This window comes from Salvelinus sp. IW2-2015, linkage group LG27 (assembly GCF_002910315.2).
Source record: "Salvelinus sp. IW2-2015 linkage group LG27, ASM291031v2, whole genome shotgun sequence".
Classification (NCBI taxonomy): Eukaryota; Metazoa; Chordata; class Actinopteri; order Salmoniformes; family Salmonidae; genus Salvelinus; species Salvelinus sp. IW2-2015.
Window position 1 is genome coordinate 3,127,058 of NC_036867.1, and position 26,338 is coordinate 3,153,395.

Sequence of the window (26,338 nt, forward strand, 5' to 3'; positions counted from 1 at the left end):
GACGCTCAGAGACTTGAGTGCATAGATTTTCAGACTTTCTTTCTCTTCTTTGTACTGGTCCCCGTGGGAATCAAACCCACACGCTAAAGGCGCCATGCTCTACCCTACTGAGCCACACGGGACCACCTTATTCCCTTAGTCTCTTGTCAGTAATTTGTTACGCTTGAAAAATGTAAGTTAATGAATCCAAACACACACTCAAATTACACTTCTATATTGTTTAACAGGCTTTTCAATTTGTTTGGGATGCACTACATGGCCCTTCATTACTACGCAGCCTTATCACTAAACAGCAGTCCTTCCATGTGCATTTGTGCGAAAGGCGTAAAGGTTGTCGTCATTGTAACTCAGCCAAAAGACAAGACAATGTGTCCATTTTTATTGATCATACACAACCATAGAAAGTTAAGTCAAAATATAATAGGGGTTGTTCATGAACATTAATGTCAGTTTTTCCATGACACCAGTTTGTCGATTTTACAGTTTTACAATTTTACAGCATTTTACAGTTTAGTCCTGTCCTACTGGTCATTTTACAGTTACAATTACTTACCACCCTTTTATCACTTACATAACATTACACTATTTCATGACACAAAAACAAAGGAAAAATTACACCTGAGGTGTATTCAGTGAGGTGAAACATTCTGAATATTGCAGATATAAATGTAATGAATAGAGCCAACATGATTCTCTTTTCAATACATGGCAATCATCTGTGCTATAGAATACATACATATATATCTATCCATCTGAACGTTCCATAATGCAGCACCCTCTTGAACGGCCCCCAGCTAAATGTAGTTTAGTTAAAGTTCTGTGGTGGGTTAAATTAAGGCAGATTAGTCTGGTCTGTCTCAAGTTTGAGAAAGTCTGTATTTGTGAATGTGCACAATAAAAAGGGAAAATATTGTTAGTTCAGTTTATATCAAATTAATCAATGGCTATTTCAGTAATTAAATATTTTCACCAATGTAACATATCCTTGCAGTCTATATAACAAGTTCTCCATTTCATTTAGTCAAATACATGTTCCTTCTGTAATGGCACATAGTTCCTTCTTGATCCCCAAAGCTTCCCCTTCTTTAGCCATTACATGTAAAGTCTACGTTGCTTAAAAACCTTGTGGTTTTTCACAATGTCATGAGTCAATTGTACAGTCCATTTGACCTAGCAAAGTCTTTTTTTTTTTTTGACAAGTGCATCTTACATTATGCAGAATCTGAAGTTACATTGTATTGGTTGTTGTTACTTGCATATTAAGTCAGTATTATAATAAGGCAACAAGAAGTGCACACTGTTATAAATGAGTTTAAATGCCATCGCTTGAATTTAGCAGCTGTGCCTGCTATCGCAAACTTTCATGAATAACCTCCAATTACTTCTGTGGAAGGGCTTTGGGTTAAAGCAGGTAGTAACAGAGTTGAGAGAAAATGTCCCTAAAGAGGACAAAGAGGAAATCAAACATAATAGAACATGACAAGAGTTAATACACAACACATCCCTGTGACATAGTTAGACAACTGTAATGGTTACCAGGGTTGGACTTCGGAGAGCTGGATCAACAAGTTAAGCAGCCAACTTCCAGATACACTGAGATTACTCTTGGTTTTCTGGTTCCACAAGAAAGCTTAAAGTGGACTATGGGTTATTGAGAGCGATTATATAGTCAGTTATATACCATGCCCAATTCAAGTGTTATCTTTCTCGAAGAACTATAATGTGCAGAGTTGTTTCAGAATGTTGTGGAAAATCGTCTGGCCAACTCATGCTATGAAACAACCCCCAGAGTACAAAACTGAAGGCAAAAGTTTACGTCGGCATTCACAGCACATTGCATGGTTTTTTTTCTTCCTAGACTAGTACTTTTGTTAAAGGGTTAGGTTATATTTTAGGCCTCCAACCGTTAATAAACTGCATAAGTTTCTTCACTTGGAGTTTGCTTAACTTGAAGTCCTCCGACAGAATCTCTTCCGTGAGCTGCAGGAGAAGATTTCCATCGATTTTCTCCGTGACGAACAAAGACACAATGTCGTCGGAGAGGCCAATGAACCGTAACGATTTGGACAACTCTTCGATGGAGAGTCCAGATAGGTTGGTGGGTGGTTGCCAAGGTCCTCCGGGGGCTGGTGCAGAGAGGGAGGATAGTGACGGTGGGGGGAGGGGCGGATAGGAAATAGAGAATATGTCTGTCGCCGTGACCTGATCGTGTTGTTGGCTGACCAGGCACTTTAGAGTGTCCTGCTCCGTACCTTTGACTGCATCTGTACCTTTACTTGTCTCGTTTGATTTGGGCGTCCTCGGTGGCAAGATGGGGCACGACAGGCTTTGTTTAGTGTTACATTCTTCAATAGTATTATCTCTGTACATTTCCAGGGTGTAGCTCGACGACTTGGTGCAAAACTGATTAGTGTACGAGGCTTTGAAGGGGACAGCGTTACTGCTCTGCTCTCTTCCGTCAAAGTCAAAAAGGCTGGAAGTGCATGGCGACTTAGGCGTGCCCAGGGGTCTTTTTCGGGGATAGCTGTAGTAACTTTGACAGTGGATGGGCAGGAACTCCTCCATGCCTTGAGAAGCCCCTCCACAGAAGTCGTTGGGCCACGATAGTCTAGAAGGGACGCCGTCGAACGGTGGGCTCACGTGAGGCGTTCTAGGGCTGTCCTCGTTGGTCTTGACCCAGTTACAGGGGTAACACACGTGGTTCTGCTCCTCCGCCTCGGTCACTTCAGTCTCTCCTCCTCCACTGCTGGCAGCAAAAGAAAAATACCAAAGTTAGTGAAAAGAACTAGGTACAAGTTGAGATTAAACACTACTAAAGTATTCTGAAATAATGTTACAAAGCCCAACACTCCAGACCATTGGGAGGGAAACAAAAGCTATTGACTAGTCAGCAATATGTAAGGAAGTGTGTACATAAGTACTATTTATTGACATTTCAATGTATAATATAGGACCAGAATAAAAACTATAGACTGTGCAGGGCCAAATCCTTAAGCGGCGTATGTGAGACATGGAACCTTAGTGTATATCATGCATTAAACTCAATGGGAGGTGTGTGCAAAGGATGAGGCTACATATTGCGATTTGCCCCCCAGTCCTTACATGCTGTGTAGGCCTGAGGCGTAGTAGGAGAGAGTAGGGCTTGGAGAGCGCGTTTCCGTCTGCCGCGCCTTAGCTCCAGCCGGCGTTGTGGTGGACATCGTTGGGGTGGACATCATCTGCTTGGAACTTCGGGGGGGAATGGGAGGGGCGTTCAATAGACGACATTCTTCCTTCACCTGGAGAAGAAGGTGAAGGAAAATCAACTAACTTTACAAATGATTACAGCGTTCATCATTTTCTTGTTTTTATCTGTGAGAGGCTGTTTACACCAGAAATAATATTAAATTGTTGTTACAATGTAATGTCTCAAACACTATATCTGATGATCACAAGCAAATTATATCAGTAATTTAAAATATTTTCCTCAATTTGCTTGGTAATAATAATAATATTAATAATTTCATATTAGTTGGTAAATGTAGCCATGGTGATGGAATTCATGTGTACTCACAGCTTCGGACTTTGGAGGGACTGGGGGCGGAGGTAGACAAATTTCAGAGCTGATCATTGGGCCCACATGACTGGAGGAGACGGGGTACGATAGGACCGCCATGGAGGTGCCGATGGTGTTGCTGGTGCTTCTCGGGTCCTCGCCGCCAACACTGTGCCCTCCTCCCCGACTTGATCTCAAGTGGTCCAGCCACAGCTCCTCGTAGGGCACATCCGACTTAAGGACGGACTGGCTCATGTTCTCCAGCAGCTCAGGTAAGAGGTACTCTGTGTCGACTGAGTCAACCGGCACGCCCTCGGGCGGCAGGAGCGCCCAGTCCCCACACAGCGTCATGAAGCCCTGCAGGTTGACCTCGCTGTTGCTGTGCAGGTTGTTGCCGTAGACGCACACAGACAGTCGGTGGAATGACTGGGTAAGCTCGTCGCGGGCGTACGTGAGAGAGCTGGGCACGTGCATGTGGGAGGGGCAGCCATTGCTGCTGCTACTACCGCTCCCACTGCTCTTCTTGGGGCTCTTCCCGTCGACGTCGTTCCAGTCGGTCCTGACATCGCGCACAGCACGGGAATAGTCGTCAATGTCAAACTGCTCCTGGCAGAAGGTGAACCAGCGGTGCACCATGGTGTCCAGCCACAGCTCACTTTGCAGCAGCCCTTCAGGGATGATGAACTTGGGCATGGAGGCCATGTGGAGCGGGAAGTGGACAGGGAGGATCTTGTTACTGCGCAGCACGCAGCCCACCACCACCGTTTTGGTCTGGATGTTGACAAACTTGTAGCGGTGGCCCTCGCGGATCAGGTGCAGGTCGTGCTGGTTGCGCGGCGGGCTGCCAGGCACAGTGACGTTGACGGGCAGACGGGTCTTCTCCACGATGTCACGGATGGTGTGCTCGCCCTCCTGCATCTGGAGCTCTAGCGGGCTGCAGGTGCTGAAGCGGCCCTTACACTGGAAGGGCAGGCTGACACTCTCGTTGGTCCGGTGGTTCATGCAGATGAGGCAGGGCATCTTGCCACGGTTTGCCATCTTGCTGATGGAGTTGAGTTTGCTGATCTTCTTGAAGATTGTGTTGAAGCGCGACTTCTCCTTGGACGCCTTGGCGTAGAGGATCTCTGCCTGGCCCATGAGGGTGAGCTCATCACCAGTGCTTAGTGTGATGTTGTACACCTCCGTGTCCTCGTTGCATTCGCCAGAAGCCATCTGTGAGACAAGAAGATTGTGTTAGATTGTAGTCTCATTGCCTAAAAATCACATCTCTAACCCCTTAAAAACACTCCAATTGAACTCATACTATGACAATGTCACATCTGTAGAATTCGGGAAACATACATAATTTGCAAGTCACTTTATAACACTAATCATCTTTTGATTAACTATCAACCAATAGCAACTGACCTTCACATTGAACGTAATTTCCTCCATGACATAAACCCGTTCGGGAAATGCTTTGGCCACCTCCTCCACGCTGTTGAAGTACTGCACCGGCTCCTTGACATCTCTGTCCTGCTCCAGCAGCTTAAACTGACCTACAGGGGGGGGTGGAAAGAATAAGATGGGAGAACTTGCTTGCATGTAACCTTGTTTCTGTTCCTGGAAAGGATAGGCCCTTGTTTTAGTTTAGTCTGTGCTTGAAAATAAACATTTTCGGAAATCTCTCACTGAACATTACTATCCGAATACCCCTGGTTCCCATCAGAAGTCTGAGTCTGCACCAGGCCAAGTTTTCATTGCAACCCCACTGTTCCAGTGTTACGTACAGGGTTTCCGTGAATCAGTTTTACAGTTTGGTGCACTGACTAAGTACACTTCCCCTATGCTGTAAGTGAGGCGAGAGCATTGATCATATGTCAGTGTGTGAGTATTCATCAGCCAGAAGAGTTGGATTGGCGCAGGCGCAGCAGCGAGTCATTGACATAAAATGGACCCATCTGTGTAATCATTGATTTGAGCCTGAGAGGCTTTTAAGATCAGTGAAACAGGCCTGTGCCTGTTCTAAACCTATTTCCCTGAGCAAACAGTACTATGCGCATGTTTGCATGTTGCAAATTTTATACTAGCACAGGATTTATAAGCACTGATTGTACAGATGTCTTTTTCTTGATTAACTGAAATGGCTTTAGAACCTCATTGTAAGGCTTGTTAACAAGAAAATAAACTATAAGAAAAGATCTGTCTGTAATCAGTCCACATAAAGTGAGTATTACTCCAAAATGAATAGCCTCTAGAAAGTTCATAATGGATTATTTGTGTGATATAAAATAGGTTGGTTAAATGATATGCTAGATTGTGGCAAAGGAGAGTCATAGTCGATGTTAGGTTGAGTGGGTAGTAGCGTACTGATTAATATAACTCTGTAAGGCATTCACATACATCTGAATAAACATTGCCATGTGAACCTCTGACAGAGTAGATTTCATAATGGAACAGCGATTTGACTAACCTTCATAATGCACTGGGATCTCTATTTTGGGCCCAATGACATAATGGCCCTCCTCCAGACTGTGTGCAGTGATTGTTGTCCATTGCCGACAGGAATGAATCAAGAGGTAGTCATGGTCTCGTAAGCCGTCCACCAACTCACCTGGAGAAGAGAGACACTGATTCAAATGATATCACTTCCATCATTTTTTAAATAATTTTTTACAAAATGTTTGACTACAGTAATATCACAATCATTGAAATGTAGAACTTTAGTTATCAGTCCACCATGAATATTATATTTGACATGATTTGCATATCACTATTATTTTTATGTAGACCTTGTAAAAACTAACTACGTACACTGTATATACAAAAGTATGTGGACACCCCTTCAAATTAGTGGATCCTGCTATTTCAGCCACATCCGTATAAAATCGCGCACACAGACATGCAATCTCCATAGACAAACATTGGCAGTAGATTGGCCATACTGAAGAGCTCAGTGACTTTCAATATAGCACCGTCATTTTATTTTTATTTCACCTTTATTGAACCAGGTAGGCCAGTTGAGAACAAGTTATAAAATTTACAACTGCGACCTGGCCAAGATAAAACAACAGAGTTACACATGGGATAAACAGACGTACAGTCAATAACACAATAGAAAAAACGATATACCATGTGTGCAAATGTAATAATATTAGGGAGGTAAGGCAATAAATAGGCCATAGTGGCAAAATAATTACAATTTAGCATTAACACTGGAGTGATACATGTGCAAGTAGAAATACTGGGGTGCAAAAGAGCAACAAAAAAATAACAATATGGGGATGAGGTAGTTGGGTGGGCTATTTACAGATGGGCTGTGTACAGGTGCAGTGATCGGTAAGCTGCTCTGACAGCTGATGCTTAAAGTTAGTGAGGGAGATATGAGTCTCCAGCTTCAGTGATTTTTGCAATTCGTTCCAGTCATTGGCAGCAGAGAACTAGAAGGAAAGGCGGCCAAAGGAGGTGTTGGCTTTGGGGATGACCAGTGAAAATTACCTGCTGGAGCACATGCTGCTATGGTGACCAGTGAGCTGAGATATGGCGGGGCTTTACCTAGCAAAGACTTATAGATGACCTGGAGCTAGTGGGTTTGGCGACGAATATCTAGCGAGGGCCAGACAATGAGAGGATACAGGTCGCAGTGGTGGGTAGTATATGGGGCTTTGGTGACAAAACGATTGACACTGTGATAGACTGCATCCAATTTGCTGAGAAGAGTGTTGGGGGCTATTTAGTAAATTACATTGCCAATGTCAAGGATCGGTAGATAGTCAGTTTTACGAGAGTATGTTTGGCAGCATGAGTGAAGGAGGCTTTGATGCGAAATAGGAAGCTGATTCTAGATTAACTTTTGGATTGGAGATGCTTAATGTGAGTCTGGAAGGAGAGTTTACAGTCTAACCAGACACCTAGGTATTTGTAATTGTCCACATATTCTAAGTCAGAACCGTCCAGAGTAGTGATGCTAGTCGGGCGGGCAGCGATCGGTTGGAGAGCATGAATTTAGTTTAAGAGTTTTAGCGTTTAAGAGCAGTTTGATGCCACGGAAGAAGTGTTGTATGGCATTGAAGCTCGTTTGGAGGTTTGTTAACAGTGTCCAAAGAAGGGCCAGATGTATACAGAATGGTGTCGTCTGCATAGAGGTGGATCAGAGAATCACCAGCAGTAAGAGCGACATCATTGATATGTACAGAGAAAAGAGTCGGCCCGAGAGACTGCCAGAGGTCCGGACAACAGGCCCTCCGATTTGACACACTGAACTCTATCTGAGAAGTAGTTGGTGAACCAGGTGAGGCAGTCATTTGAGAAACCAAGTCAAAGGACGACACCTTTCCAACAAGTGAGTTCATAAAATGTATGCTCTGCTAGAGCTGCCCCAGTCAACTGTAAGTGCTGGTATTGTGCAGTGGAAACGTCTATGGGGCAACAAAGGCTCAGCCGCGAAGTTGTAGGCCACAAGCTCACAGAAAGGGACCGCCGAGTGCGTAAAATTAATCTGTCCTCGGTTGCGATACTCACTACCGAGTTCCAAACCGCCTTTGCACAAGAACTGTTTGTCGGGAGCTTCATGAAATGGGTTTCCATGGCCGAGCAGCTACACACAAGCCTAAAATCACCATGCGCAATGCCAAGCGTCAGCTGGAGTGATGTAAAGCTCACCGCCATTGGACTCTGGAGCAGTAGAAACGCATTCTCTGGAGTGATGAATCACGCTTCACCATCTGGCAGTCCGAAAGACGAATCTGGGTTTGAGGGATGCCAGCTGAACGCTACCTGCCCCAATGCATAGCGCCAACTGTAAAGTTTGGTGCAGGAGGAATAATGGTCTGGGGCTGTTTTTCATGGTTCGGGCTAGGCCCCTTAGTTCCAGTGAATGGAAATCTTAATGCTACAGCATGACAATGCCCTAATGCACAAAGCGAGGTCCATACAGAAATGGTTTGTTGAGATCGGTGTGGAAGAACTTACTAGCACAGAGCCCTGACCTCAACCCCATCGACACCTTTGGGATGAATTGGAACGCCAACTGTGAGCCAGGCCTAATTGCCCAACATCAGTGCCTGACCTCACTAATACTCTTATGGCTGAATGGAAGCAAGTCCCTGGAGCAATGTCCCAACATCTAGTGGAAAGCCTTCCCAGAAGAGTGGAGGCTGTTATAGAAAACTCTTTAATAAATTCCCATGATTTTGGAATGAGATTTTCGACGAGCAGGTGTCCACATACCTTTGATCATGCAGTGTACCTAGATACCTATGTAGCTAGCTAAAAATAATTAAAAAAATATTGCTCTCCCACTCTTGGTGGACTGCATTTTACAGTGACTGTAACGTTCTTTTTTTCTGTATGCATGCATTGTACGAAGTAAGGTAGGTAGCTAGCTAAGGAGGGTAGCTAGCTATGTCATTACAGAAAAGGCTCCTGCGATGCATTCCAACTTTCTAACTTGTTGTGTTTAAGCTTGATAACAATAAAGACTTAGCAAGATAGCAAGGAGTGAATCTAGATAGCTAGTTACAAGCTTTTATACATTTATTGTATTTTGGAAACTTTAATTAGTTAAAGGCTAGCTAAGCTTTTACAACTTTCTTGACTACAGTAACTTAGCTAGCTGATGTCAACGTTGACAGAGTAACGTTACCGAGACGGTATGGCTATGCAACTAGGCTAGCTAGCTAATTAACAAGCCAGTCAACTTAGCTAGGTTGGAGGCTAGTTAACTGGCATTTTATGCAGCAAATCACCTGGTTAGCCCCTCCTAAAAACATGAAATTGCTCCAAAAATAGCCTTACCACTGTCCAACTTGACAATTTGCGGCAGTCTATAAACACTGACAAGTCGATCTAAGGGTAAAGACGTCGTGCTCCATGATACATCTTTCAAATTGTTGTACAGCATTGATCCAAGGTCCATGTTAGCTTATAACCTCGCGACACATTAGCATGAACGCACCCGTTGCTGCTAGCTATGCATTGTTCTCTCATGTAACCTATACTTTTCTTATGGTTCTGTTTTGTTTACTTTGAGGTTAGCTAGCTATCATGAACAGTCGCGCAGCCATGTTAGCTCCTTGCTAGCTAGTATGCTAGTTACCCCTAAGTTGACAGGAAATGCCATGTATTGAAACCATAGATATCTGCACATGCCAGACGTCTACTTCCAAAACGATTCCCTTGTCTGCCAGTCAGCCGTTGCAATTACCGCAGGGTCACACACAAGCCTCAATACAAACAGGCGAGCATAGGGTACTATATCTGAACCCAAGAGAGAATAGTTTGTGTCCTACTCAAACAACTATCACTCTGACAAACATAATATGTTATGCATATAACATACATTCACCAGACAGTTTATTAGGTACACCACCACATTCACAAAAATTGATCACTCCTACAGACAGTGAGTCAAGTGGCCATGGCATACTATATAAAGCAGGCAAACAGGCATCGAGGCATTCAGTTACTGTTCAATTAAACGTTAGAATGGGATAAAACGAGTGACCTAATCGACTTTGAGTGTGGTATGATCATAGTTGCCAGTATCTCAGAAACGGACGCCCTCCAGGGTTTTTCACGCACGACAGTGTCTAGGGTTTACCGAGAATGTTGCGACAAACAAAAAACCTCCAGTCAGAGGCAGTCCCGTAGCCGAAAATAGCTAGTTGATGAGAGAGGTCGAAGGAGAATGGCAAGAATCGTGCAAGCAAACAGGTGGGACACAAACAGACAAATAAAGGTGCAGTACAACAGCGGTGTGCAGAATGGCATCTCGGAACGCAAAACCTGTCGATCCTTGTCATAGATGGGCTATTGCAGCAGACGACCACATCGGGTTCCACACCTATCAGCTAAAAATAAGAAGAACCAGCTCCAGTAGGCATGCGATCACCAACATTGGCAATTGAGGTGTGGAAAAATATCACCTGGTCTGACGAATGCTGTTGCGTCATGCCGATGGCAGTCAGAATTTGGCGTAAGCAGCATGTGTCCATGGACCCATCCTGCCTGGTGTCAACAGTACAGGCTGGTGGCGGTAGTGTACTGGTGTGGGGAATGTTTTCCTGGCACTTTAGGTCCCTTGGTACCAATTGAGCAATGAACGTTTCCGGTACTTTGTAGAATCCATGCCCAAAATAATTCAGGCTGTTCTGGAGGCAAAGGCGGGTCCGACCCGGTGGATGTAGCCTTCCTAACAAGATGGGTGTAACCTTCCTAATTAACTGTCAGGTGAATGTATATATAAACGCATATATTGTGATTTTAATATGTTATGCATATTATGCCCACGGAACTGAGACACTAAATAATTGATTAGCCGAGCTGGGGAAGTCAGGCCTGTAGGGTGGGGATTAAATACATAGGAAAACAAAACACAGGTATTTGTTTTGTTTTCCCACTCCATGCCACATGCATAGGCTACCAATATCCATCTTGAAGATCACTGGGCCTAGGCTACTTCAACACCAGCAGAAGATCACTGGGCCTAGGCTACTCCAACACCAGTTGAAGATCACTGGGCCTAGGCTACTTCAAGAAGACAGCCTAGAGATATCTCTGTTCTTGGTACAAGTAGCTGGTGCCGAGCTGGCTGTAGGATGCCTAGCCCATGTCAGGACTGTCAATGCATTCTACTGCATGCAGCAACATCCGTTTTCATACCTGTCTCACGCTCACAAGAAATGTGTAAACAGCCCCAACGCTCTGTCTAAACATTATTATAAACTGTGTGGTTGGAGCCCTGAATACTGATTGGCAGAAAGCGCTGGTATATCATACCGTATACCACGGGTATGACAAAACATTTATTTTTACTCTTCTAATTACGTTGGTAACCAGTTTATAATAGCAACAAGGCACCTTGGGGGTATATGGCCAATATACCACAGCTAAGGGCTGTATCCAGGCACTCGTCGTGCATGCGTCGTGCATAAGAACAGCCCTTAGCATTGGTGTATTGTCGGAAATTCTTAAAATACAACTTTTAACTCATTGCGTTCAACCCTTTGGCAGATATCTAACTCCATACTACTACAGTGCCTATAGACTTAAAACATTTTATGGGTCAGATGGTTTAGATCCTTTCTTCTTTAAGGTTGCAGCCCCTATCATCGCCAAGCCTATCTCTGACCTTTTTAACCTGTCTTTCCTCTCTGAGGAGGTTCCCATTGCTTGGAAGGTAGCCACGGTGCGTCCTTTATTTAAAGGACTGATCCTAACTGTTATAGGCCAATAGGCCAATTTCTATTTTGCACTGTTAATCAAAAGTGTTGGAAAAAACTGACTGGCTATCTTGATGTTCATACTATTCTCTCTGGTATGCAATCTGGTTTCCGCTCAGGTTATGGATGTTTCACTGCAACCTTAACGGTCATAAATGATGTCACCAAAGCCCTTGATTCTAAGCAATGTTGTGCTGCTATTTTTATTGACTTGGACAAAGCTTTTGATATGGTAGACCATTCCATTCTTGTCGGCCGGCAGGGAGTATTGGTGTCTCTGAGGGGTCTTTGTCCTGGTTTGCTAACTAAATCTCTCAAAGAGTGCAGTGTATAAAGTCAGAACATCTGCTGTCTCAGCCACTGCCTGTCACCAAAGGAGTACCCCAAGCCTCGATCCTAGGCCCCACGCTCTTCTCAATTTACATCAACAACATAGCTCAGGCAGTAGAAGCTCTCTCATCCATTTATATGCAGATGACACAGTCTTATACTCAGCTGGCCCCTCCCCGGATTTTGTGTTAAACGCTCTACAACAAAGCTTTCTTAGTGTCCAACAAGCTTTCTCTGCCTTTAACCTTATTCTGAACACCTCCATAACAAAGGTCATGTGGTTTGGTAAGAAGAATGCCCCTCTCCCCACTGGTGTGATTACTACTTCTGAGGGTTTAGAGCTTGAGGTAGTCACCTCATACAAGTACTTGGGAGTATGGCTAGACGGTACACTGTCCTTCTCTCAGCACATATCAAAGCTGCTGGCTAAGGTTAAATCTAGACTTGGTTTCCTCTATCGTAATCGCTCCTCTTTCACCCCAGCTGCCAAACCAACCCATGCTAGATTACGGAGATGTAATTTATAGATTGGCAGGTAAGGGTGCTCTCGAGCGGCTAGATGTTCTTTACCATTTGGCCATCAGATTTGCCACCTTATAGGACACATCACTGCCCTCTATACTCCTCTGTAAACTGGTAATCTCTGTATACCCATCGCAACCCACTGGTTGATGCTTATTTATAAAACCCTCTTAGGCCTTACTCCCCCCTATCTGAGATACCTACTGCAGCCCTCATCCTCCACATACAACACCCGTTCTGCCAGTCACATTCTGTTAATGGTCCCCAAAGCACACACATCCCTGGGTCGCTCCTCTTTTCAGTTCGCTGCAGCTAGCGACTGGAACAAGCTGCAAAAAACACTCAAACTGAACAGTTTTATCTCCATCTCTTCATTCAAAGACACAATCATGGACACTCTTACTGACAGTTGTGGCTGCTTCGTGTGATGTATTGTTGTCTCTACCTTCTTGCCTTTGTGCTGTTGTCTGTGCCCAATAATGTTTGCACCATGTTTTGTGCTGCTACCATGTTGTGCTGCTGCCATGTTGTGTTGCTACCATGTTGTTGTCATGTGGTGTTGCTATCATGCTGTGTTGTTGTCTTAGGTCTCTCTGTATGTAGTGTTGTGGTGTCTCTCTTGTTGTGATGTGTGTTTTGTCCTATATTTACATTTTTATTCCCAGCCCCCGTCCCCGCAGGCCTTTTGACTTTCGGTAGGCCGTCATTGTAAATAAGAATTTGTTCTTAACTGACTTGCCTAGTTAAATAGGGTTAAATAAAGTAAATACAAATGTGTTTAGAGCCCAGAGCAGTTTTGCATGGACACCAAACACATGTTTATTTCAAATACTATCTTTAGCCATGTTGTAGCCAACACCATGAACTGGTGAAAAAAAAATAATGTCATCATCACACTTCCTGCCTACCTCCTTGTGAGAAATGTGTCAGTCTACGAAGAGTGGCTCCACTGTTCTCATCTCTCCAGATCACTGTAGCTCATTTCCCTGATTTGGAACAATGTCATTTGTGAATACTCTAAAACAGTGGGATGAGGCAGTGGCCTGTTTCGAACGGGGGGACTCTGCTGCTTCCCTTGGAACATTTCTGGACATCCAGGAAAAGAACTCCAAAATCTTTTTCAACATTGGCTGTCTACATTTGATTAATAAGAACCTAGATGCAGCTGAAAAGGTATGGCAGTTGTTACCAATTTTCATCATTCTTGAAAGACAATCCTCTCTTTCCCTGTTTTACTAAAGAAATCAGACTGTATCTAAGGTTAATAGTTACTATCACATTGTAATGACATGTTATTTTCCCAAAAATGCAAGTCACAGAAAAAGGGGAAGTGCCGTTATAGTACACAATACTTGTGGTAGCCTACTATTTCATTGGGAGGAAGTCACTGAGTTTCTTCTGAATATCACGCAGGCTTTCGATGGCAGTATCGGAAAGGATGGACACTTGGCTGTTGCATTCTTTCAAAGGGCATTGACATTCTACAAAAAAGAGAGGCAAGATAAACCTATCATATTAGGGATGGGATGTGATTGGATGTATTATAATAACATATTTAAAAAATAATCCCATACTTTCAAATGGTGTGTTAAAATGAATAATCAATTCACAAACATACACTTTTAGAAAAAACAAGTTATATCTAGAACCTAAAAGGGTTATTTGGCTGTCCCTAAAGAAGAACCCTTTGGCGAACCATTTTTGGTTCAAGGTAAAAAAAACTTTTGAGTTCCATGCAGAACCCTTTCCACAGAGGGTTCCACATGAAACCCAAAATAGTTCTACCTGGAACCAAAAAGGTTTCTACCTTGAACCAAAAGGGTTATCCTATGGGGACAGCCAATGAACCCTTTTGGAACCCTTTTTTTCTAAGTATGGATTTCTCTTCATTTTGCCTGCAGGTATGAGGAGTCTTTTGCTGATTTCCAACATGCCTTCAGGGAGTTGAGGGGGAACCAGCTGATCGACTACAAACCTCTTGGTCTGAGATACAAATTATATGCTTGTGAGGTGAGTCCAGATAAAGATATGATGGAAGTCTTGCCAATGTAACAATAATTGGATGTTGAATATATTATGTGTATTTTAGTGTCTGCACAGCAACCTGTTCCAACATCACAGTATGTACACACAGAGAACAATAGCTGCAGTGCATAGGTGGGTGTTTCAATGTAAAGCACTTTTGGGGGGGGAAGTGCTGTATAGCTGTAGTTTTACTACAACAACAACACTTTTTCTGACTGGTATCACTCCCACAGGTACTGCACAACATGGCGTTGGCCCATGCTCAGCTGGGTCAGTGGGAAAAAGCCAAAGAGACCCTCCTGACAGCTCTGAACCTCAGGACTGAGGCCAAACTCAGCCACATTGACAGAGGTCTGGAGTGCATCCTGGTCAGTGGCCCTTCTCCATTACGCCTTTTTCACATTATCATGTCGACCCAAACCATACTGTGCTGGCTTGGATTGTTCTTTTTTACATTGTTCGTTCCAGCAACTATAGTGGATGAGTAACCAAGCCAGGCAGCTCGGCTCAGTAGTGTGAAAAGTGTATCAGTTATTATGCATTTTCACTGTGTCTGAGTGTTCAACAAAGTTGGTGATCCTTTGTAAATCCTCTGTTACTCCTTTAGAAGCAGAAGCTGTTTGAGCCAGTTGAGGTCCCGGCGAAAGTTCTGTTCAAGCCAAACAAGAACTACGTGGCTGAACTGGAGAAGAAGGACTACCTGGGCAAGGCCAAGGTATCCATTTCATCTCTCTCTCAAAATTAAACATACAGTGCCTATAGAAAGTCAACACCCCCCTTGGATTTCTTCACATTTTATTGTGTTACAAAGTGGGATTAAAATGGATTTAGTTGTAATTTTTCATCAACGATCTACACAAAATACTTTGTAATGTCAAAGTAGAAGAAAAATTCTATATTTTTTAAAAGATTAATAAAAACCTAAAACCACTAATATACCTTCATTAGATAAGTATCATCTAGGTCATCTACAAGTCTTTGCTAGGTAAAGCCCCGCCTTATCTCAGCTCACTGGTCACCATAGCAGCACCCACCCGTAGCAAGCGCTCCAGCAGGTATATCTCACTGGTCACCCCCAAAGCCAATTCCTCCTTTGGTCGCCTTTCCTTACAGTTCTCTGCTGCCAATGACTGGAACGAACTGCAAAAATCACTGAAGCTGGAGACTCATACCTCCCTCACTAACTTTAAGCATCAGCTGTCAGAGCAGCTCACAGATCATTGCACCTGTACATAGCCTATCTGTAAATAGCCCATCCAACTACCTCATCCCCATATTGTATATTTATTTTTTGTGCTTCTTTGCACCCCAATATCTCTACTTGCACATTCATCTTCTGCACATCTATCACTCCAGTGTTAATTGCTAAATTGTAATTACCTCGCCACTACAGCCTATTTATTGCCTTACCTCCCTTATCCTACCTCATTTACACACACTGTATATAGATTTTTTCTATTGTGTTGACTGTACGTTTGTTTATTCCATGTGTAACTCTGTGTTGTTGTTTGTGTCGCACTGCTTTGCTTTATCTTGGCCAGGTCGCAGTTGTAAATGAGAACTTGTTCTCAACTGGCCTACCTGGTTAAATAAAGGTGAAATAACATTTTCTAAAAAATTACTTCTGTGATTTTTTTTAACCAAATTTTAGTTCTGAACTAATATATGATTGCCTAAACAAAGGGTGTGAATACTTACGACTATATTTTCGTTTTTTTATTTTTATTAATTTGTACAAATTTGCAGAATTTCCTTTTCACTTTGACCAAAAAGTACAATGAAATACACTTCAATCCCACTTTGTAATGCAACAAAATATGAAAAAAGTTCAAGGGTGTGTAGAATTTCTATAGGCACTGTATCTTAAACAGGCAACATGTTGCAACTTTGTAGATGTGTCTATCAAATGCATGTCAATTACTTGGGTTGAAATGTGCAATTTACATTTGTTGGGAATAGCCTTGGGTTTTTCTTTAGGATAGCTATTTGGCACTTTATCAGTAGGCATTTCATAAAGTATTGTTTCATGTTGAACCTCTTTATTCTCTATCCTCAGGTTGTTTCTTCCATCGTCTTCCAGGATGAGTTCTCTGGCTTTGCTCCTTTACAGCCACAGGTGAAGTAACATATGATTTGATGTGATGTTTTAATAGTGCCTTAAAAATGATAAACCACTTTTTTTTAAACGATCAATAATTAAAACACAAACTATCAACAATTAAAATGGAAAAATTGATTGAAGAATATTCAGTGTAATGGGATGTGCTATTTTTTATGGTGAGAATAGGTTGAAGAGGTTCCTACCAGACCAAAGGCGCCTGAAGTTCTGAGGTAAAAGTTAATGTGCTCTTGATGTTAATTCTAGCAGACTGTGGGGCTGGTTTGACACTTAGGGCTCGATTCAATCCGAATCACGGAAGTTCAGCGTTATATTGCGATTTAAATTTAAAGTTAGGCTAATTTCCGATTGAGACGACATATGCGTTTACCACGAATGCAGTCTCCGTTAACTTGGGAACATTCAGCGCTACAGATTGAATTGAGCCCTTGGTTGTTATGATTGCCAGAATTTAAAGGAATAGTTCACCCAAATTACAAATTGGTTTCCTTACCCTGTAAGCAGTCTATGGACAAGGTATGACGGCAATCCATGCTTTGGTTTAGTTTCCCTAGTATTATTTCCACATGCTAACATTTTAGCATTTGTGGCACAAATCCCATTCATGTCATGGGAGCTATAGAATACTTTTTTGCGCATCATGTCCAAATCATCCGAAAGTATTTTAAATTGATTGTGAAGCTCAACAAAGCGTGGAAAATGCTAATATTGGTCCCATGACTTGAATGGCATTTGTGCCAAAAATGCTAAAACGTTAGCATGAAGAAACAGTGCCGGATATCAATGCAGGATATCTCTGTCGCCCCCCACAGGGCTCTGGAGGAGGGTGAGCCTCACACTGTCCTCTTTGAGTTTGTCCCCGAGACAAGTGATGAGTTAGCTGTGGTGCCTGGCAATATCGTCTTTGTGCTGAACAGCGGTGAAGACAACTGGGCATCTGTCATCTTCAATGAAAGAGTATGATTAGTTATTACATAAAAAAAATGCTTGAATTAAAAATGTGCATCTATTGTTCTCATTATGCTGATAGACACTTGATTGAAAAATATATATACTATGCGTTCAGTGAATTAATTTAACCTTTACATTTTTAGAGGGGACTTGTTCCTTATAATTTCCTGGAGCGTTTGGAAATAACCTTAACATCTAAGCAAGATCAGGTACATTTCTACCATCTATTTTGTGTTTTTTCCTCATCACAAAATGGCATTGACTCTAACACCTGTGTGTGTCAATGCTGAGCTATAACAAATTGAAAATCCTTTAAGTTGCAATCCCCAAAATTCTGGTAAAATAAAGCCTACCCTTCAATTGCTATGTTAATTGATTCCTCCTACGTGGGTTGATTGCTTTCTTGTAGGATGGGACAGACAAGGATGACATCCCAGCGCCACCTAGACGAGAACCACCGAATAGACCTCAAAGAAAATCTGGTAAAGATCTGTTATGTAAAAATATGTTGTATAGTTAACATTTTAATTATTTGCTATGCAACAAATAACTTTACTTTTTGGGGGGTATTATTGTAACAGCTTTGGCTGCTGAAAATCAGAGCATTGGGGACACAGAAACAGAGGTATGAGAATTATATAAAATTGATTTAAATACATTAACAAAAAAATGTACAGTATGTAATATCCAGCGTAGATACCAATTGTTTTTCAGTACTCTACGTGTACACATTTAAAATATAATTGTACATGTATTTAATTTCCTAGTATTGCCAGATTGAAGAGTCATCACTGTGTGTAGTGAAAGTGCACTTCACATACACCATAGCAATCTGCATGGTGCCTGGACTTCCCTACACAACCACTCTGGAGAAAATCAGTAACAAATTGGGCCTTCCTGCCATGGCAATCACCTTGAGGTATGGCACTGTTTAAACATTAGCTTCAAAACTTTAATTCAACATTAATTTCTGTTACAAAACCAAGCTCAGGGATTTCGTGTTTTTTCTCAAGCTATGCACACATAGATTCTGGTAAAATAGTGATTGATGAGAACACGAGGATGGAAGATGTTTGGAGCCGTGTCCACAATGGTCGTCTAACATTGTGGTGTGATCTCAAGGAGGTAATGTGGTCGTACAGTATATACAGTATTTAATGTCATAAGTTGTTTGATGTGTAGACTTTTAAGTTACAAATGTAATAGTCAACTCCTAGAAAATGAGTGTATGGGATATACAACTTAGTGCTGACAGATGTCATCATGTGTACTTGTTTCCCTTATTTCATGTAATCTACACTACAGGGTATGAGTGAGCAGCTGCAAAGCCAGACTCAACTGATGGCCCTTCATTCCTACGAGTCTTCAACTCCAGAGGACCTCGAGTTCCATCAAGGAGATACCATCTTACTTCTCTCCAAAGGTGAGCTAATTTCTCTCATGCAGGGCACCATTTCAACAATGCAGAAATCTGTTGTCAGTGTTTATTATCCTGTTATTAGATGATATCCTGGAAGAGCTGTAACCTACTGTGGTCTTAAAATACAGAACTCCCATTTTCATTACTTTCTTTTCAGTCAATGAAGATTGGTTTGAGGGACAGTGCAACGGGAAGATTGGCATATTCCCAGCCTCCTTTGTGGAAGAAGTTCCCATGAAAGATAAATAATATGATCAGAACAAAAGGCTAAGGAACAATGACTGTCGAGATTGTGGGATTTGTTCTACTTTGTCTTTGTTCTGGATACCTTCAACCAACAGTCATCAAAGAAAAACATACAAAAGCATAGACACAGTCAGATTTCTACATTTACGTTGAGGGAAGACATTTAAGTCAGAAAAGTAATTACCTAAGCAAGGACTTTCCTTCACTAGGCTGATATTTACTGATTTGTGTGATGTTATTGTTAAAGTATGAAGTTTAATAACTGTTTTGGCAGGCACAAATCAAGCATGCCCTGGTTTTCTACGTATTTGAATGTAATGCAGTAGTATGTTTTTAATTATTTGTTATGTGTATGCATCGGACACCAAAAACTCAGTTTCCTCAGGAAAAATGTAGTTCTGCTAAGTTATTTTCTTATGTCATTGTTAAACAAATTAAACATTGGTTATATAGCCATAGACTATTCTGAGTTCCAGTTTTAAGACCTTTGGTATGCGTGTACAGAGCACAATTAATTTAAACTATGACTGATCTAAATAGCCTATATTGACCTATATATAGCCTATATTGATTTTAATTAAAAAATAAAAATCAGACAACTTGAATATATCTCTTTTGTATATCTCATTTGTGATTTACAGTACAGAGCAAAAAGTTGTTGAATAAATAATAATAATGATGTGTATTCACAACAGTGATGAGTGCATTTAAGTCCAAGCAAGTGGTCTCACATTTTCGACGTTCTATCTGTTACATTTAAAAAACAGTTAAACTTCTATTATACTGTGACATTCATCACATTCAAAGCACTGCTACACTAGCTGCATATTTCTTGACAGGCATTTCTTTTTCAGACGCAACTGATCTATAAACGTTTATATACGTATGCTTCAAAAAAGCATCAATATAACAAAAAGGTATGTGCTTTTTAGTTCTCCCTCCATGACACACTTCAGTGTAGCAGTTTTGACGTGTCTATGTTGACGTGACTCGCGTGAATATAATGCACCTGATATAGCTTAGTTATGCAATAATCCCGGTAAAGCCGTAAATTTGTCAGAAGATTGATAACTTAAATTGGAAACTGTTGAGCTATGAAGCAACATAATATATTGATTGATATTATATGTAAAACATTTGCAATGGACTAATAATCTGGATGTGATGAGTGCCTTCATGATCAATAGTCCGTGTCAATCGTCGGCTCCTCTTCGTAGGCAATGGCAATGCCTTTCCTTCCCTCTAATGCTTTCACCACCGGTGTTTCTCCCAATTTCTGCTCCAGTCCCTGCCAGCTACGACCCGCCAGGAACGTGGCTAAAACAAACAGATGAGGAAATTATGAAAGTTGTAACTCAAGAAAAGTTACCACTCAACAGCATCTTTATTAATGGACTTGCAATCCCAGAGTAGAGTTTAAACCCCAACCCAACAGAGCCTGTCACAATTCTGTGAATTTGGCCTGTTTTTAGATATTTATGTCTGTTCTTCCCATATATCGTACCAGCTGTGTTAGCATTGGCCACAGTGAGCGCCTGGTTCCGTAGGACGAGTGAGGAGTCGCGTGACGAAGACACTGGCTCACTGGACGAGAAGCGGGTCATTCGTAAAGCTCCGGTGACGAGGGAGACATCAGTCTCATCACCATCCTCGAAATCGTCAGGGTTCGCCAAGGCCACATGCTTAGATCCACCTACAGCAGGTTTTACTATTAGTCTTGATACCTATGGCCTGGTCCCAGATCTGTTTGTACTGTCATGCCAACTACTGGCATGATGACATAAACAGATCTGGGACCAGGCTAAGATACACACAGTAAAACACCAGGTCTATTCTTCCTCACAAAACTTTAATTCAGGAACAAATCAATGTCAATCAGATCCTACCTGGAAGCAGATCGCGGAAGTCTGTGACGTACTCTCCTGACCATTCCCTTTTCTTGTTGCAGGCCACCTCCATTTCAAAGGGGGTCACGACCGGTTTGTAGAACTCACTGGAGTCCAACAGAGAGTTCTCAGGACATGCGATCAGTACATAAATGTCAATCTCAAGAAAGTTAGCCAGTTTGGCCACATTCAGTTTCCCCATGGCAAACATGTAGCTCTTTTTCCCTGCTCTGTGGATGGTTTCTTTCAGCTGCTCGATGATGGTGAGGTAGTTTGCCACGCCAAGTGTACCCACAAGAATGCCCACCACACTGGCATCCTTTGCCCTCTCTATTGCGTAATATCGCTTCATCAAAGCTTTGTTGATACTGATCGACTCAGTCCGACCTGTCATTGTTACAGGGTCAAAAGAGCAGAAAGAGCAGCGGTTCCAAGTCATCATGAAGTTTGTCATGGTTGCACCTTCATGGCCGATAAAAAACACACTGTAGTCCTCAATGGTCTGTCCACATTTCAAGACAAACTGCCTTCCGAACTGGTGAACGACTTGATCACCGTTTTGACACTGAGAACTGCTGACATTGTGTTGTCCATGTGTTTCTCCGTGACTGTAGCAAAGTTCTCCGTCCACGTGAAGAGTTGAGGCGACAATGTTCGGATACTCAGAGGACAGCAGCGCCAGAAGATCGTCTGAGGAGAGACATTATCATGCTATAAACCAGTATTAAGTAAATTGCTAAAATATGTTGAAACGCATATCTCGTTTTAATATATTTCTAAAACTATGTCGCAAATCAACCTGAGGAAAAAGTATAAATCGCTCACATTCCTTTGTTAGGATATCACAAACTCAAAGTTACCCGGCTTAAAAAACATTCACACAATGGGGCAAAAGGGACATACGTCATTGTGTGAAGCTGAAAGGCTTACCATTAATGTGATCATAGTTGACATCATACAAGAGGATGACGTGACTCTGTCTGTTGGGGTATAGCTCTCTGAAGGAGGAGACACACGTCTCCAGGACCACAGGTTTCCTCTCAAAGACGTACATCAGAGGGAGTCTTCTGGATGGGCTGAGACAAGCCCTCCCGTAGTGTACGATGCAGTCTGCGCCCACATGCTCTGCTGCAACTTCATCTACACAACAACTGGAAATATCAAGAGTATTGACAATAAGGTTATAGTGGTGAATGTAAAATGATTAAACAAATAATGGCCAAAAGAATGCTTGCAAATAGAACAGAATAAAACTTTATTGTCCATCCCAGATGGACATTTTTCTTTGGCATCACCTTCCATTAAAATAATCAATCACATATGTAACGGATGTGAAATGGCTAGCTAGTTAGCGGTGGTGCGCGCTAATAGCGTTTCAATCGGTTACGTCACTCGCTTTGAGACCTTGAAGTAGTGGTTCCCCTTGCTCTGGCTTTTGTGGAGCGATGGGTAACGACGCTTCGTGGGTGACTGTTGTTGATGTGTGCAGAGGAGCCCGGGTATGGGCGAGGGGACGGACGTAAAGTTATACTGTTACATTGATGCTGTTGACCCGGATCACTGGTTGCTGCGGAAAAGGAGGAGGTCGAAAGGGGGGTGAATGTAACCGATGTGAAATGGCTAGTTAGCGGTGGTGCGCGCTAATAGCCTTTCAAACGGTGACGTCACTCGCTTTGAGACCTTGAAGTAGTGGTTCCCCTTGCTCCACAAGGGCCGCGGCCTTTGTGGAGCAATTGCATTTAGTAATCCGACAAATTAATGTTAAAACACGTTCTTCTTGGCCATGGGCATTCTGAAGCGCCGGCCAGAGGGAAGCCTCTCGAACTGAGGGTGTAGCGGGTGGGATGGGCCGCCAACGACAGCCAGTGTCTTCCTTTTGGTTGCCTTGTGGAACAGAATGCTCAAATGTGCCTGTGGTCGACCAATTACTTTGATGGCTGTGTTAACTATTCTGCTCAGTTTGCTTTTGCTCCTCACGCTCAGATTACCATACCAGACTGTCATATTGAACGTGAGGATGCACTCCACCAAGCTGCTGTACACCCACTCCAGAACATTCTGGCTGACCCCAAACCACAAAATGCACTAGTCTCATTCAATAAGAAATAATTAAATATGTTTAAATTTTCTATCACTTTCATGTTTTTGATAATAACACAACAATGTTTTCCTACCTGCCATAGGACGTGTCTCCAAGGATGAATAGTTTTGCTTTGGTTCCCTTCTCGATCTCTGCAGCAATTGCTATTGAATCAACCAGCACCTCATCTGGAAATTGCAAGGCAACCTAAAGCACAAATGATTCATAATTTACACACACACACACACACACACACACACACACACACACAACTGCGTTGTTGAATCCTCATACCTTTTTGAACTGATGATCATTGATGAAATGGCATGTCGCTTTGATCTGATAATGCTCATCTAGATTCCCACAGTGAACATCCTTCTCTGGTGTCACGTCCAGCACGCGCTGAAGAACCAGTTCACTGTTGGTGCTGAATGCATCAGACATTGTAACATCTAGGAATAGAAAATAGCTAGTGGAATTAACATATCATCCCAAGGACCACACAATCACCGGATGCACTTTGTTGAAATGTAGCAAGATGACAATGAAGGTTCACTATGCATTTCCTCGTCTATGATAAATGCTGCTATAACAGAACATGGAATTTCTGCTGGGTATCTGTGTATTATGAATGTATGTGTCGATACATGCTACTGTACATCAAGCTAGCTAGCTGCGTACTAGCTAGCTCATAAATGATGACCCAACGTGATGTCAAATTCAATATTTTAGAGAGGTGACCCAGGCATAGACAATATTGGATGCAAGTTTTCTCATAAAGACATGACCACCAGAATAAAGTATTCGTCAATAATTCAGATAACAAATTATAACTGACAGGCTAAACTTACGGGTGTAGACGCGTGTAAACACACGTGTGGGACGACAGGAAATAACTTCCGGGTTGTTTCCGTCACATTTCACAATAAAGGCCCCCTGTGCAAAGATTATTATTCCTCGGGGATAGTAAATAATAATTTTAAAAAACAAGTCTGATATGGGCAAAATTATATTTTATATACTTAAGTAATACTTAAGTGATGCTTTCCTTCAAACAGTTTTACAATATCTTGTCATTAAACACATCCATTGGACTGTACAGAAATTTAATGTGTGTTCAATGACTCACCTGAGTCCCCTAGTATTTAAAACAACTGAGTTAGAATATGGAGCTGCATCATATCAAGTTTATTTACTGTGAATACATAGCCGTAAATGCACACTTTGGACAGCATTGCAAATATATCAATGAATTTCTACAGCATACTCAAACACAAAATACACAGGTTTCTTTCTGAATGAAAGGAATGCATTAGCAGAAATTGCAATATGTTAATATCTGTTGTCACATCCTATTATAAATGACATTTCATTAATTTTGTAGGGTACTCTGTAATATGAAAACACACCAGGCAAATTATAAATAGAGGAGATAGTTGGACAGTGCAGCTTTCCCCATTTCATGGTTTGGTCCTCAAACTAGAAATGTCAATGTCAATACACATCCAAGCATGTTCTCTGCCTGCTTTTCATGTCATCGGCAAGTGGTTGTTTGGTCCTATAGTGATGGACTTTTATCAAACACAAAATGGAGGCAGTGGTCAACTCATGACCCTTTGTCCAAATGGGTTCTTTTTGAGCTACAGTGGTACAGATGACCAGCTCTTCCTCGACATCCCGGTGTCACATCCAGACGCGATAGAATCCATGAACCACAGTGAGACAAATGAAGACTGAACCTGAAAGACATGGGGGGAGTCCATCGGTCAGAACTTGTTTATGGCCTATGGCCAAAAGTGACGTTTAGTAGACCAAAATCAGAAATAGACAATTAGTAGAAGTGAGGAAATATCAGTAGTTATAGCTGATATCCTAGGGCCACCATATCATTATCCAGAATTTATATTATTGCGCTTTCCATGTGTATTTTTATTGAGCAAATGAGAAAAGACAATAATCTATGGATACAATTGTGCAGGGGTGCAACTTTCACTGGGGACGGGGACGGGGGGACGGGACATGTTCCCCCTACATTCTGAAATTGCATTCCAGTTTTATAATTGGATTGTGATACAAAACGAAGCGAAGGTGTGCTTTAGGACCATGCGGACGCCTCCGAGTGGTCGGGTAGGCTATTTGGAGTGTTTATCTGAAAAAATAAATAACAATATCCCTCCCACTTCCAAAGCCTTCTTTTCTGCAAGGTATTTCATAGTGTCAAGTTTGTGAAATTCAATGATGATTTTCAGTCCTGCCACTTCAGTGTCGATTTTTCATATTGGACTGAGTCAAATGACGATCTTGCTCAGCATTCTACAACAGACAGACTTGGCTATTAGTCACATAAACCACATATATGTTTCTGATCATAAGACATGAATAACAAATAAATAGTGAAAAGACATCACTAAGATGGGTGCTACACATGTATGGTGAATGAAGCAATACTTTAAGAGCTCTAAAGTGGAATGGTTCAATCATGATGTACAGTATACTGACCATTTCCATAAACTCTGTCTGATTTTCCAGAACTTCTCATTCTCTGCTTTCTAAAAGTAAAATAAATCATCTATCAGAGGCAAAAGTCATTCATTCATAAACCACTTTAATTTCCATATGTACCAGAAAGCTAAGTGGTTGTTTCTTGGGTTTTAGGAATGTGACTGGAAAAGGCAATCAAATGCCATGGTCAAGGCTATGACGGCCAGTGCAATGAGTGGAGCTTACTCAGGTGTTCAAAAGCCCATATCCGACCGAGCCTAATGCTTCTTATGTAGTTCTTTATTAGTTTTAGTTTAGAAAAAAATCTTTCCCCAGAAGCGACAGTTTCAGGGATGGTAAAAACAGCTTGATTTACGTAGCAACATCAGGGAAACTGGGAAGAAGGTCATCTTTAATTGAGCTTCTCATTCTCCTTAATTGCCGGCCTCAACACGTTACAGAAAGAGGATAACTATATAGGAAGCTCTGGGGACAGGTTGTCTGGATACTGGACAGCCAATAAATTGGCAGATGTAAACAGA

General features: G+C 42.0%; 3 protein-coding genes across 5 annotated transcripts; 1 reads left to right on the plus strand and 2 right to left on the minus strand.

Annotated features, from left to right (window-relative positions):
• Positions 1–364: 364 nt before the first annotated feature.
• Positions 365–9,692, minus strand: LOC111953537 (GRB2-associated and regulator of MAPK protein 1). Of its 2 annotated transcripts, none has more exons than XM_023972892.2 (6): positions 9,311–9,692; positions 5,988–6,128; positions 4,943–5,073; positions 3,554–4,747; positions 3,103–3,278; positions 365–2,743 (listed from the first exon to the last, which is right to left on the minus strand). In XM_023972892.2, exons 1-6 carry the CDS (start codon positions 9,429–9,431, stop codon positions 1,885–1,887), a joined length of 2,622 nt encoding a protein of 873 aa, XP_023828660.1. In that variant the 5' UTR covers positions 9,432–9,692; the 3' UTR covers positions 365–1,884. The 2 variants fall into 2 exon arrangements, with proteins under 2 accessions (XP_023828660.1, XP_023828659.1); XM_023972891.2 differs by having other exon boundaries at positions 365–2,746.
• Positions 9,693–13,499: 3,807 nt separating this feature from the next.
• Positions 13,500–19,956, plus strand: LOC111953460 (neutrophil cytosol factor 2). Its single transcript, XM_023972750.1, has 15 exons — positions 13,500–13,761; positions 14,002–14,084; positions 14,490–14,598; positions 14,847–14,981; positions 15,221–15,328; positions 16,670–16,729; positions 16,901–16,944; positions 17,545–17,689; positions 17,827–17,892; positions 18,093–18,165; positions 18,265–18,308; positions 18,451–18,602; positions 18,697–18,808; positions 18,989–19,106; positions 19,261–19,956. The coding sequence occupies exons 1-15, from the start codon at positions 13,588–13,590 to the stop codon at positions 19,350–19,352; spliced, it is 1,515 nt and encodes a 504-aa protein (XP_023828518.1). The 5' UTR covers positions 13,500–13,587; the 3' UTR covers positions 19,353–19,956.
• Positions 19,957–20,274: 318 nt separating this feature from the next.
• On the minus strand, positions 20,275–24,233 carry LOC111953461 (diphthamide biosynthesis 2). 2 transcript variants are annotated; one of them, XM_023972751.2, is made up of 7 exons: positions 24,167–24,233; positions 23,610–23,767; positions 23,410–23,522; positions 22,166–22,386; positions 21,236–21,925; positions 20,854–21,042; positions 20,275–20,666 (listed from the first exon to the last, which is right to left on the minus strand). In XM_023972751.2, exons 2-7 carry the CDS (start codon positions 23,757–23,759, stop codon positions 20,530–20,532), a joined length of 1,500 nt encoding a protein of 499 aa, XP_023828519.1. In that variant the 5' UTR covers positions 23,760–23,767; positions 24,167–24,233; the 3' UTR covers positions 20,275–20,529. The 2 variants fall into 2 exon arrangements, with proteins under 2 accessions (XP_023828519.1, XP_023828520.1); XM_023972752.2 differs by having other exon boundaries at positions 24,154–24,191.
• Positions 24,234–26,338: the final 2,105 nt, after the last annotated feature.